Source organism: Phyllostomus discolor, chromosome 3 (assembly GCF_004126475.2).
Source record: "Phyllostomus discolor isolate MPI-MPIP mPhyDis1 chromosome 3, mPhyDis1.pri.v3, whole genome shotgun sequence".
NCBI classification, from domain to species: Eukaryota; Metazoa; Chordata; class Mammalia; order Chiroptera; family Phyllostomidae; genus Phyllostomus; species Phyllostomus discolor.
The window spans coordinates 161118575-161132769 of record NC_040905.2 but is presented as its reverse complement, the minus strand read 5'-3'; the positions used below and the strand labels follow the sequence as shown (position 1 = coordinate 161132769).

Below are 14195 nucleotides of genomic sequence, written 5' to 3'. Positions count from 1 at the left end.
AACACTGATAAAGCTGCTTCAGTCCACCAGCAACATTCCCTGTCCTGTCACAGGGCTGCTGGCACTCATGTTTAAAATAATAAATAAAGCACTTCAGAGAATAGTGAGGGATCAGTTCCTAAACTAAATGATACTATTCTAATTATACTGCCTGCCATCACAGATAATGTTTGTCCAAGAAAATGTTGTCTCTCGGCTGTGTCAATTTCAAGATGACTAAAACACTGGTACAAACCTGGTGAGTTCGCCACTGAGTCGAAATGACAGTTAGCCAGAACAGCATGCTGGGCTCCTTCTCTGGGTTCCAGCTTTACTGCAATGTTGGTGATGTTGTCATAGTAGCTTGTAAAACCTCCCAAAAAGTCAATACTAAAGGAGCCTGTGGGCCGCTGTATATCTACCGAAATCTTGTGAAGGCTGTTACTTTGAACTTCAATCAGTTTAATCTGTTCCAAAAGATAACGCACCGTCAGAATTTCATTTTCTGGGCTTCCTGTAGTCCTGGGGCCAATGGATGTTATGTGTTCAAGATAATCCCTGAAAGCCACCAAAAAAATTATGATTAACACTTATCACAGAAGTTTTCCTCTACAATCCCCCTCACCATCAAAAACAAGTTCTTTGACTTCTCAAATCAAAAAGGCTGCCTTTTTTTGAGGGAACACTTAGTGAAGTACATGATTGTCTAATCACCATTCTGTACATGTGAAACTAATACAAAATAATATTGAATGCAGACCATAATTGAAAAGTGAACTCTAAATTTAAAAAAAACCTTTAAGGCTGCCTTGTATTATTTCAGGTAACCTGCACTGGAGGGTTACAAATTTTGGGTTACCAAGAGGAAACCAATGAGCAAAGACAATTAAGTCAATAGGTTAAATAAATAAACAACAAAAAAAAATCCTTTTTATTGTGAGGAACTGACTCAGCCCTTCTGGTGTGCACACAAAACCTAATTACTTCAATTCAGGCCAAAACCAACTCTATCCCCAAAACAAAAATGTTTTTCTCTTTTCACTGCATTCCAGGTGGGGAAAAAGGAGGGTGGGGCAGGTGTGTTCCAGACCTTAATATAATAAACGTCCAGCACATTGTATTCAAAATAAAGTTTTAAAATCACAGTGGCTGCTGAAAACTCTGCTAGCTTATAATTTTGAGCTTTGACACACTTATGTTACAATACTTTTTATTTAATCATCTTTCTAGCACTTAAAGGTATCTTTTTAAATTTTTTTTTAATTAAACCTTACACACCAGGGGCACAAAGATAACCTCCAGGAATCTGAAACTTCTGAAATTGTAAACTTTTGAAGTGTAATCTTCCATGCTGAGCCTCCATAGCTTTCATGTGTGAGGACTGTCATCTTCAAAAAGACCACTGCATTGTTCCCTTCGGACATCTCCCCAGGAACCAAACTTACAAAACTGGCTAGGTCACAAATTTCACGTTCCTTCATTTCATTGGGAAAGCAAAAGGACTAGTAAAAAGTGGAAGTTGCTCCATTAAGATCAGAAACGACTAAACCAAACTATCTTCAGGTGGGGCAGAAAAGGGGTGTAAAAGGAGGAACAGCCCCCTGGCCACCCACATCTGCACCACCAGCTTAACAGGGGGCAATGCAAGCCCTGCATCCTGTAATTTGGGACTCCAGAAGAGGGGCGAGCAAAGCCACCCACCCCCACGTGGAGTCAGGCTGTGACGGCGAGCTTGGGCGATCCCGCAAGGGAGAGCGCACACAGGTGCGGTGCCCAGGCTCTGGAAGGGGACGCAGGGGACGTAGAGGACGCGCAGGCCGGGCGGCACAGGCCAGTACCTGGCTTGGCGCGCGTCGAACTCCCCGTGGTGCCCACTGGCCCCACGCAGCACGAGCTGCTGCAGCGAAAGCTGCACGAGCGTCCGCAGCGCGAGCAAGTAGAGCGCCAGCCCCAGCGCAGCGCGCGCCTCAGACAGTCCGGTCCACGCAGCCCCACTCGCGCCTCCACTACCCGCCGCGCTCTGCTTCCGCGTCCTCGCGTTGCGGCCGCACGCGTCCACCGAGGGCTCCGGCGCCGGGGCCTCCCTATCTGGTTGCGGCGCGGCTACTGGGCCGTCCCGGCGCTCCCCTCTGATGCGGTGTCGCCTCACGGCTGCCGACTCCGAACCCCACTCCATGGCCACGAGCCTCAGATGCCAGTCCAACCGCCCTACCCGCGACAGCCCCGGGAGCAGCTGCGGCCGCCGCAGCGCCTCCTAGTGAGCGGACGGAAACTGCAGAGGGCCAAACTTCTTCTGATTGGCCCGTCCACCTCGGAGACCCAGTCTAGTTTGGCAGATCCTCTGTGGGCACCGCAGCAGGGAGGGCGCAGGCTGGACTTGGGTGTGCCTTCTCCTGCGGGGTGTAGAATAGAGATTTCCAAGTGGAAAGATACTCATAAGCCTAGAAACATGAGATAAGTGAGAGGTCGTCTTTGAAAGAATGAACATGTTGCACCAGGGTAGATAAAGAAGGCAATGACCCAACTTTCCTAAGGAGCTTTAGAATGGACTCTGGACATTGTAGGCTTTTAAAATTAAAAATTGTACTGCGCAAAGGAGGCCCAGACTCATGCTTCAACAGATCTTAACTGTGTGAGGTAACCACTATCATTGTCTCCATTAACAGCTGAAGAAAAATAATAGCTATTATTTATTGAATACTTGTCATGAGCCAAGCACTGCGCTAAATAATTTAATACATTATCTCATTTGAGTCTCATAAGAATGCTGAAAGAGAAATACATTTATTCCCGTAGTTGCTGAAATTACAGGTAACAGCCAAAGAAGTTTAATCTAAATCATTGGGCTCTCCAGTTTTGTATCCCACTACTGAATATGGCACTGAAAAAACGATCATCTAGTCTTCTTCCTGCCTGCTGATGCAGTGAGCCTCTCTGCTTCAAATTTCTGTGACCATTAACCTAGAGGCCAACTGGAGAGGTGCGCTACCCTACCTGTCTACCCTATGGGTCTGCTCCAGCCTGCCGCTCAGGTGCTCCTGACACCAGGGAGCTCCTTATTCTCAGCTCTCCAGCTGCCCCCTTTCAAAGCTCTTTCTGCTCACCATCTTCCCTTCTCCAGCAGCATCTTCTCACATGCTGTTTGAGTTGTCTGAAATGTTCTTCCCTCCCCTCATTGCCTAGTCAACTCCCACTTAACTTTCATATGTCAGCTTAAGTGCTACTTCCTCAAGCAAGAATCTCCTAATTAATGAAGCCAGTTTCCCTTATTTGTAGGATCTCATAGCACCACGTATGTATGTAATTATTTAATGTTTTCCTCATTAGGTGGTAAGTTTCACGAAGGCAGGAGTCATGTCTGGTTTTGCTCACCATTATATGCTCTCCTCTTAACACAGCACATGACATGTAGTATGTAGTCAATTATAAACCGTTCTTCATTGAGTGAATAAATGAAAGCATAACAATTTTACAACAGCAGCCTAAGTTTAGCTCGATAAAATCCTTTCTAATTTGTAAGGTACGTAAGACCAAAGGCAATGTCTATTTTATTTATTCATCACTGTCCCCAGTGCTTAGCTCTGTGCCTAACAAATGAATATATATGTCCAGCACAAATAACACCCCTTTTTATTATAAAATTTTTATTAAAAAATCATAAGCATGTAATTCTGTAACACAACAATATCACACTCAAGCACACCATATGACATTTTAGGTGAAATGTTCAAATTAAAGCTATAAATTATTACACCCCTATATTACCCTACCAACCATACTCAAGCAGACCTTACTTCTGTCAGACCCTGTACATTGTCTTTTATAAGAACCAGCTATCTTGCTATTCTTTCCAAAAACTTGAGTGCCTCCACCATCTCTGGAAGATGACATCTCAGAAACAACTCTGTTCACCACAGCGTAACTAGATATGGGGTTCTGTAGTTCCTAGGCAAAGGGCACAAATGTCTTATGGTTTATTAAGCTTTACTTATTTTGTGTTGTCACTTGCTAGGTGTCAGAAAACCTATCAGGAGGTAGGTTACTGGTTAAATCACTTGAGCTCTCTTTTTCTGAGTGGATAATGTCAGTTAAGCATCTCTGACAATATTCCATGAGAGGCAGCCAGTAGAATAAAAGCCCAGCTGTCAAAGTCAATTAGATCTGAGTTCCTGAATCAGGAACCTTCAGTACACGTGGCATTATGCAAGTTAGTCTCAGAGCATCAGTGTCCTTATCTGTGATCATGGAGATAATGCCTGCCTTAAAGGGCTCCGGTGAGGATTAATCAGCTTTTACAGGTGAATGATCCTTACACTTACGGGTCTCATTAAACACTATTTTCCAGAACCTTTTCCTGATACAGCCCTTTGCGAACTGGATTAAAGATCATTTTCCTATCGTGGTAATTAAAAAGCTCTAGGTGGGAGAAGTTGAGTTATTATAATTGGGGTCTTAGAGATGGTTTTTCTCTAGACTTGTGTAAACCTTGGTATTCACATTTAAATATTTTTAAGCTACCATTTGTTGGATATCTACTCTGTGTCAGATACTGATCAAGGTGGGAAAATACACAGAAGAACAAATCAATGTTTCTGCCTTCACACAGCTTACATTATAGCGGGGGGACAGTGAACAAGTGTGTGTGTGTGTGTGTGTGTGTGTGTGCATTTATGGGTGAATAAAATGTCATATAAAGTGCTATGAAGAAAAATAAAGCAAGGAATTGAAAATGAACAAAGCTGCTGTTTTAAGTAGGGGGATCAATGATGTCTCTTAGGAGACAAGATTTGAAGTGACCTGAATGAAATGAGGAATGGGCCATAAAAACCTGAGGCGAGAACATTCCAGCCAGAGGGAAATGAACTGGGCTGTTCAGAAGCAACACTGAGTAGGGTATGTGGCTAAAGCAGACTGAGTAAGGGGGCAGTGACAGAAGCAAGGTAAGAAAAATAGGTAGGGGCCTGTGCAAGGAGGGCCTCCTGGGTCACAGCAAGGATTCTGGGGCTGTTTTAAACAGTAAAAGTCATGCTCCAAGTTATGTTTTGTGACATCACTCAGAGTCTTGGTATCAGGCAGAGCAGCACAATGACCACACCTAGATCACAGAGGCAAATAAAAGGCTTTTCTAATGTCTGGTTTTTGAAGTGTTTGAGGCCGTTGAGCTGTAGTTTTATTTGTGCAGAAAGTGAATTGAAACACATCCTCTAGTTCCCACACATCAAATTGCTGATGAGGACAGAAGGAAATGTGAAGGGCTTAGGCTGCCCCAACTGGGGTTGATTCAATTCATCTGGCTTGTGAGGCAATTGTGTTTTTCTTGTGTATCTCTTTAGGACAAAGTGAGAGCCAGACCTACCACAAGCACAGAGATGCCCTGAGTCCCTTCTGTTTGCCATCTCTCCAGTATTTCACAGTAACCTGTCTAAGGTGAGTGGAAGGGCACATAAGCTGTCAGAATTCGGGTGAATTGTCAGTCTCTGTCTTCCACAGAGGTCACCCCATAGCCTCTGTGCATCTTCCCTTGGAAGAGGAGCTACTAAGGCACTTGGTGAAAGTTCTCTGGGACTGTGGTTGGCAGGATGCCTTTTACCTGATGTTACAGTGGCATTAAAATTAAGGGAGGTGCCTCACCAAGAAGTAACAAGAGAATGTAAACCAATTGCAAAAGACAGAAGCAGAAATGCAAAACTGACAGGTAGAGCAAGTTGAAAATTGAAAAATCAAGAACATATGTTCCAAATGCAAAAGAAATCTTGGGCAATTATTACAAACAGGTACTGTTGCCTACAGCTAGTTTTTATATGCTTATTGAGGAGGTATGAGGGTAGGCTAGTTTTATTTAAAGGGCCAGAAATGAAGAAGCAAGACCAGGTCTGGGGATCACCCTTAGGTTGGTTTTGTTTTTGTTGTTGTTGTTTTGATCCTTTGAGGCTGAAGCTGGGGCTTTCTAACTACAAAGCTCTGTTATGGAACATTCGAGAGCTAGTGACAATGGTCAGCTACAGGGAGCACCTCCAATAGATCAGGCAGCCTAGAAACTGCCGAGCTGGCAGAAACAGGCATTCTAAAAGGTACTTAGGCCAGATCTGTAAATCCCCTTTTTCTTTGGAGCTTTTCTACCCCCATGAGCCTAAGGGGAGCAGATGGCATCCCACTGTTCCTCCCTCCTGCTCCCTCCTGCTCCTAGTTGTAGCTGGTGGCCACATAGGAGTTAGAAAACCTGCCCAGCTGTATTACTAGCTGAAACAAACCACCATGTCAGATTACCCTTTTCCATGGCCAATTAGAGAGAAGGTTCTCTGATTTTTGAAAAAACCTATATCTACATAAAAGGGCCTTTTGGAAACAAATAGGGTGAAGAAAATCAGCTCTTTGGGGAAAAGAAAATCAAATCGAAACTCATATCATGTAACACACCAAAAAAAAAAAATCAAGTAGAATTCAGAATTAAACAACTTTTTTAGCCAGTAAGAAATAAGGTAACTATAATTAAATAAGTATAATAATTAAGAATCAAAATGAGCAAGGACTCTAATAAAAATCATAAGGGGAAAAATCACATATTTACTGCACAAAATTGAAAGATTTTATGTGTTAAAAATAATCACCAAAAAAATGAAAAGTCAGATGACAAACTTGGAACATTATTCTCAACAATTTATAAAAACAAGGGAATAATATTCTTTATACTCTCTGTCTCTCTATATAGATTTAATCTATATATTTATATATTATTTTATATAATTTATTATAACTTAATAAATGTATTTAATTTAATATATGTTAAAAATCAGAAAGAAAAATATCAATGCTTTAATAGAAAGATATGTAAACCATTTACCCTTTGTATTAAAGGAACATGTGAAAATGTAGACCACTTTTAACTCATCACACCAAAAGAGTTTTTTGTTTTGTTTTAAATTATAATACATCCTGCTAATACAATTTTAATTAATAGACACTTTTATACAACACAGGTGAGTAACATATTGAAAAGACCTTTCGGGAAAGCAAATTGACAAGATATATCAGGAGCTTTAAGAGAATTCACATATTCTGATATGGTATTTTCACATATAGGAATCTATTGAAGACGTGATAAGAAAAAAAGAAAAAGAAAAACACAGAAAAATGCTCATCTATAAAAATCTAACATCAGCATATAAAAATAAAGGAACGGTCTTCCCTGACTGGTGTGGTTCAGTTGGTTGGGCATCATTCCTCAAAGGGAGGGGTCACACATTCTATTTCTAGTCAGGGACTGTGCCACATGCCTGTGTTGTGAGCTCAGTTGAGGGGATTGTACGAGAAGCAACCCGTCAATGTTTCTCTTTTCCTCTTTCTCCTTCCTTCCTCTCTCTCTAAAAGTAAATAAATAATCTTTTAAAAAAATAAAGGGAGGGTCAAATAAATTGTAGTACATCCAGAGTATAGAACTTCATTTAGTATGAAATACAACTTTACCAAGTCTATTCAATAATGTGGGGGAATGCTCATGTAATTAATATTAATAGAAAAAATAAAGATACAAAATGGATTAAAGAATATACTGTATGAATAGTAAATATTTGGAAGGAAATCTACTGAGGGCAAAGACAGTGGTTGCCTATGGGTGATGTTTTTTCTTCCTTATTCATTTGTCTATTTTTTACCTTTTCTACCACAAGCTCAGCGTTCCCTTTAAGAGCCTCAGGCATGATATCAGATTCCTCAGCCCTGTGCTCAGGAAGGCACTTAAAATCCACTGCATTTTGATCCTTAGGAAAGCAGTTTATAAATTGATTCCAACATGGATGGGATCCAACAAGGGAACACAATGTCAAAAAAGCTTGTCTCTGGCCTGCGCTCATCAAGCACATTTCTAGACTAAAGAGTTCAGGGTAAAGATTCAGCAGTAATCAATTGCTGAAGCAATAAAACAATTTTGAGAGAATTTTCACATAATTATTCTTTATATTCAGCCTGTGATGCAGAATTAATGCATATAGTTTTAAATGGCTTTGAATTTTAAATGTCCTTTTCCCTCCTTCATAGCATTCCTTGGATTAGTGGAAAAGAACCCAGGAAGTCAAACATCTCTGGGGATTTACTGGAGAGTCACATACCTAGGGCTTTGCATTTCTCCCTGGGCTGCAGAGCAGGTGAGCCAGGACAGGGGGGTGACTCAGCAATTAAGGGGCTGGCGGGGGCTGACCCCATGCTAAAAGGGTGCTTTAGTCTACTAAAAAATCAGGGGGTGTGTGTGCTGCCAGGCCTCAGCACAGTTAGAAGTCTGTGTCCCAAGACCCTGTCTCTGCCCCAGCCCCACTCTGAATTGTTTCGTCCTCCTGCAGTCCCTGAACTCGTCTCGCAGGCTCTGTTCTGGACTGGAGTCACTTAGCCTGTGAGCCAGTGACCTTCATCAGTCCTTACTGACTGAAAAAAGCCTCTGCAAGTGCTGCTTTTCCAAGGTGCCCAAAGGAGAATAGGGACAACAATGGATCTTAGACGCAAATGACAAATATCTTTCAATAGGGAGTCTAAGGACCAAGTAGCATGAGAATCACCTGGGACCTACTAAAATCATCTTTCTCTTTCCTACTCACTCACCACATCTGACTCTGGAAGTAGGACCCTGGAATCTGTGATTCCTATTATTGGCCAAAATGGTCAATCATAGTTCAATTGAAGGTCTTCAGTCTCTGGTCCACATGTCCACGATGGGACATAGCCTGACAATGAGTGGAGCCTGGGGCAGATCACCCCTCCTTCACTGTTATGAAGATCATGCCAGCATCACGACCTTCCCCTCCCTGCCATGCCCACCTGCCAGCCCTAATGACCAGAATTGTGTAGCACCTGCTACACCACATTGAAAAACAGGGGTGCCAGAGGTAGAACAGTGCAGAGGTTAAGAGCATGGGCTCTGCATTCAAACCACTTTGGTAAGTACTGCACTACCACCAAACTGCTGTGTGACCTCCATTGAAGTACTCTTAACCTTGCTGTACCACAGTTTCCCCATCTGAGAAGTGGGACTAGCAGGGCTGTCTTGAGGCCCTAGCCCAGGAGGCCTGGTAAGAGTTCAAAATGTGTCAGCTGTGGCTTCTTTCTATAGTTTGAGTCTTATCTACATAACATTTGGAAGGTGAGGAGATGACATCTCTGAGTCTCTGACTCAGTTTCCAAGTCTTCCAATCACTCTTCTGCAGGTGGCTATGTGGGTATAAGCAAATTAGAGAATTCTTGGCCAAATTCCTATAGCAAGTGTGGAAGGCCTGAGGGAAACTTGACTTCTATCCTTAACTAAAGGGCAACTATTTAATTAAGTGTTTATTACTGCTCTGCTCTCCCCACCTCTTGAAATATGCACATTCATGCCCTGTACATGTGCATACCTCTTTTCTCCTACCTCCTTGATGCAAGGGCTTGTGAAGGACCTGTTTCCCTCTCTCATCTTAAGTCACTCTCTATACATAAGCAATCATGAGCAAGAAACCAAAAGTACCAAGTACAGGTACTCTATTTTTTTTAATAATAAAAACTCATTCATAAAAAGGAATCAAGTGTTGATATACACTACAATATGGATGAACTTTTAAAATATTATGCTCAGTGAAAGAAGCAGACACAAAAAAGATTGCATATTGTCTGATTGTGTTCATATATAATACCCATACAGACAAAATGCACATTGTTGTTTATCAGGGATAAGGAGGAAGGGAAGATGGGATCAGTCGCTTAATGTATACGAGGTTTCCTTTTGGGGATGACAAAAATGTTTTGGCACTAGATAGAGGTGACACCATGCATAGTATTATGAACATACTAAATGCCACTAAATTGTTCACTTTTATTTGTTTTTTTAAAGATTTTATTTATTTATTTTTAGACAGAGGGGGAGGGAGAGAGAAAGAAAGGGAGAGAAACATCAATGTATGGTTGCCTCTTGTGCACCCCCTGCTGGGGACCTGGTCTACAACCCAGGCATGTGCTCTGACTAAGAATCGAACCAGCAACCCATTGGTTCACAGGTCAGCACTCAATCCACTGAGCCACACCAGCCAGGGTTAAATTGTTCACTTTTACAGTGATTAATTTTTTATTATGTGAATTTTAACTCAATAACAATACTTTAAAATTTTATTCACTATAATTTATTCGCAGCTTACTATAGTAAGTAGAATTTTTAAAATATTCTTAACTGTAGAGACAGATGTCTTCCCAAGCTCTTCCCAAGAGTTGTAGTAAAGTGATTTGCTATTCCATTATTATTGTTATAAATTGTAATTATAAGAAGGAAGGCCTCAATAGCCTCCTACAACCAAGCAACTCAAATGAAGATTTTTGCACTCTTAATCCTCACCCAAAGATATGTTTATTGATTCTAGAGAGGGGATGGGAGGGGGGAGAGAGAGAGAAACACCGATGTGTGAGAGAAACTTTGATTGGTGGCCTCCCATACACACCCTGACCACAGGTTAAATCTACAACCTAAGTATGTGCCCCAACCAGGAATCAGACCTGCAACCTGCTGCTGTACTTGATGATGCTCCAACCAACTGAGCCACCTGGCCAGGGTGCTTTTTTTATTTTTTAAGAAAATTCTTTAGAGAAGGCAAAGGAAAGAACTTCATTCACAGCCTCAAGTTTTTTAAAACAATTTCCTCCTGATTACTCCATGGTTCTAATTTCTTTTAACACCAGGAGCTACCCAAATACCCCAGCCAGAGGTAAAGCTACTGTTTCAGGGTCTCCTGCAAGGCTAGGAGCCCAAATGGAAAGATTCAGAGATTAAGGCCCAAGCGAAAACTAGACTTTGGTTATTCACATGTGCTCTTGTGAGAGCAAGGTGGCTGCGACTTATCTGGAGTGACAGAACAGAGTATTTACAAGCCATTTCCGGATATGGGCAGAGAAGGAAGAATCAAATACATCCAATTGGGACTGTAGGGGCTGGGGTAAACTGCAACCCCAGCCCCTCCAACGTCAGGAAGAGTGGCTACTGCTCTGCAGAGTTTGGGGCCTAGCACAACCAGATCTCCTAATTTTTCAAAAAATGGCAGAAGTTCAGATATTTATGTGAAACCTAAAGCTCTGTTAATGTGTAAAACTAATTTTACAAAGAGAAGACAGTCACATGTGCCAAACAAAATTGGTCTGTAACCTAGATTCCTCCCATCAACTGCCGGTTAGGAACCTATGAGGCCTCACCTTTAAGAACTCAAGGGCACACTTGCTAAATATAAAGTATTTCCTTGAGAATCAGGTTAGAGATGGAGATCTTCTCCCTACATTTAGGACAAAGTGTACAGTGCTGGAGTGGATCAGATATAGCTAGCCACAACTTTGTTCTCTCCCTCAGGTGAAAAGTGAGTCTTGTGAAAAGCTTTCCTCCCCACCCCACCCCCATTTCTAGCCACTGCTCTGTTTATTTTGTATTAAACAAGGAGTGAGTAGAAGAAACCTTTCTGAAATTTTTGCTGATGTGGAACTGAAGGTTCTGAACTGGATTATTCCCTCTCACCCCGCTCCTGTAACACACTACTATTTTGAACACACTGAAGCATGAAACTGAAATGTGTACTTACGTCCCTGTTCCACTCCTCCGGATTCTGGACCATGCCTGGGGCTATGCAGCTGTATTTACTCTTCCTGTGTGTCCTAAGGGAAGGAGGGAAGGAAGGAAGGGAGGAGCAGAGAGTGAGTGGGCCTACAATATAAAGCCCATAGCTATGGAAAACAACCAGCATTCCCCCACACAGTGGTCAATAACAGCAGCACAGATTCTTAATTTAAAGTATAATCTTCTGTAAACTATGACAGCAGTCCCAGGAGTTGAGACTCAATCAAATCTACAAAGTGGTTCTGATATTAAGGAAAACACTTTATCCTTAAAATTAGATACCCTGTCTTGTCAAACACCGGCATCTTAAATCCTGAGCCTTCCTTCCTGCAGTCTTCTAGCTTTTTTAATCTAGGCTCAGATGTAAGTGGCCAAGTGGCCACGAAACCAGAAAAGTCATCATTCATGCTGCCTGTCACTACCAGAACCAATAATTAGAGACAAGAGTTGAATCTTTATGGGCATTTTATTCAGATGCTGGCAATCTAAGAAGACAGCAGGTTATGTATTCTCAAAAACCATCTTAACATCTCATGTCGAGCAGGGTTTATAAGAAGAAACTTTTTATAAGAAGAAAAGGGTAAGGAAGGGTTTTGGAAAAATATGTTAATAAAAGTTGCAGTCTGGCAGCAACTATCCACTTTCCTCCCTGGAACATAGTGGCTCAGATACCTTGTCCATTGCTTGCAGACCCCCTGAGCACAAAGGTTGAATTGGTCCTGGAGCCCTGTGGTCATGAATGCCAGTTCCTGGAATAACAGCTTTCCACATACCTCAATCACTTAAGCCTGTCAAGTATAACTACCACTAAAATCTTTAATTCTCAAGTTTCCCTATCAGCCACAGTGACAAGCAGGGGAGATTAAATGTAATTTTTGTGAAAGCTAAAGAGAAACCTCTACAGTCCACCTTGCTGAGACCTGGCAAGGAGCCTCTGCTGTCAGACTAACAGGGGCTCTTCTAGAGCACACCTAGGCGTGCTACCTCCACCCCCCCACCCTCATTTTTTTGGCATATGGGCACATTTTTAAGCTCCATCTGTCTTTTAAGAAACTATATATATAGATTTCCAGTTGACACTCATGCTTATGGCTGAATCGAGTATGTCAGCCTTCTGGTATTCTCTAGAACACAAGACATGTCCTGGCCTCACTGGTGGTTTTGCCAGGTTTCCTGCTGACACAGATGGGCAATCTGATTGCCTGTTTGGGGGGAAGGGGCTGAGGGGATGGGGGTGACTATTCTCCTCCATGTTGTCTGGCCCCTCCTTGGACAGTGTTGGTGTTGCGCCTTTGAAACTTAACATTCACACTTGCTGAGCCCAAAACCTATGTTGTGGTGTTTTATTTTTTCTGGTTTTTATTGGGCAACCTTCAGTGTTCTTTTTGTGTTGGCTTTAACAACAACAACAACAAAATGTTTATTTTTAAACTTGCCATGCCCCTGACCTGTGACCCTAAGAGGATTTGACAATTATCTGTGCTCTTAAAAAAGAAGTTTCTTAAAGTTTGGGGAAGTGGGGAGGAAAGAGAAAGCATTAGAATGAGAGAATAATTTGCTCAAGTTATTTATCTCCTCTCTTCTCTTGCTCACAAAGTTAACTCCCAATTAATTATTGGGACTCATCCTGCCTGTGGGTTAATCACACCCCTCCTCATCTCCCTCTCCTCCCTTTGCTGCCAAGTTTCTTTATTATTTCTGCCTCAGCAAAGGGAAGAAAAACTCAAATTAGTTCTCTTTGATTATACCAGAGAGGGTGATGGGGTCCAAGTCCTATCTTGGCCCCTCTTAGAACAAACCATGGGGTCAGTCATCACCTCTCAGGAGAGTACACCTTGGGAGCTCCTTGGGTACTTCTGTAGGGAAACTTGCTTTGAGTGTACTCCTTGCTAGAATGAGCCAGGACTCCAGGTAGGAGGGTTTAAGGGAAAACATGAGGGGCACTGAGTGAGCCTGACAAGTTCTTCTGAGGCCATAAAGCCATCAGTTGTATTGGGGGGAGTTCCAGAGGGAAAGAGGAAATTAGTGAAACCTCACTGTTCAGGACAGGGAGAAGGGAAGAGAAGCCACTCTGAGTGTTAGGCAGGTCTGGGTATGCAGATGTGGTAGAGTACAGCTTCCTAAATTTGACTGTACATAGGAAGTACCCGGATCAGAGTCTGAAGGTCTGGGTTAGGAGAGATTCTGCATTTGTAACAGGTTCCCTAATAATGCTGGTGCTGCCTTTACCACACTGGTTAACTACTCTCTGTGAAGCAAAGTGGTAGAGTATTTTGGGAGCTATGGACAATGTGGAAGGTGAGGGGCAGGAGAGAGCAGGCAAAGCAGTCTGCACTCCCATTGAGGCAACAGATGGAGAGTCTTACAGGGAGGCAGCCAAGAGTAGAACAAGCTGCCCTGTGGTGGATAGATCTGGGTTCAAATCCTGACTCTGCCACTAATTTACTTTATCCCTCTGAGCCTTAGTTTCTTCATCTGTAAAAACAAGAATAGTAAAGCCTCCCTCAATCACTTAACAGGCTTACTCTGAGGACTAAATGAAATAAATATGAGAAGGCATTTTTAGCTACCACAGTACTTTGCAAATGTAATCTGTGATTATGTCATAACT

The 14195-nt window shown here is 42.3% G+C and overlaps 1 protein-coding gene across 2 annotated transcripts in view; it reads right to left on the bottom strand.

The window, feature by feature from the left end:
- The window catches only part of ERMP1 (endoplasmic reticulum metallopeptidase 1), a 64246-nt gene extending 62015 nt beyond the window's left edge, over window positions 1–2231 (bottom strand). For both annotated transcript variants that reach the window (XM_028513828.2, XM_036021662.1), the window contains exons 1-2: window positions 1818–2231; window positions 236–537 (exon numbers count right to left, since the gene is read on the bottom strand). In XM_028513828.2, the coding sequence (XP_028369629.1) occupies window positions 236–537; window positions 1818–2155 (640 nt within the window). In that variant the 5' untranslated portion in view covers window positions 2156–2231. The remainder of the gene's footprint in view (window positions 1–235; window positions 538–1817) is intronic.
- Between the last annotated feature and the right edge of the window lie 11964 nt (window positions 2232–14195).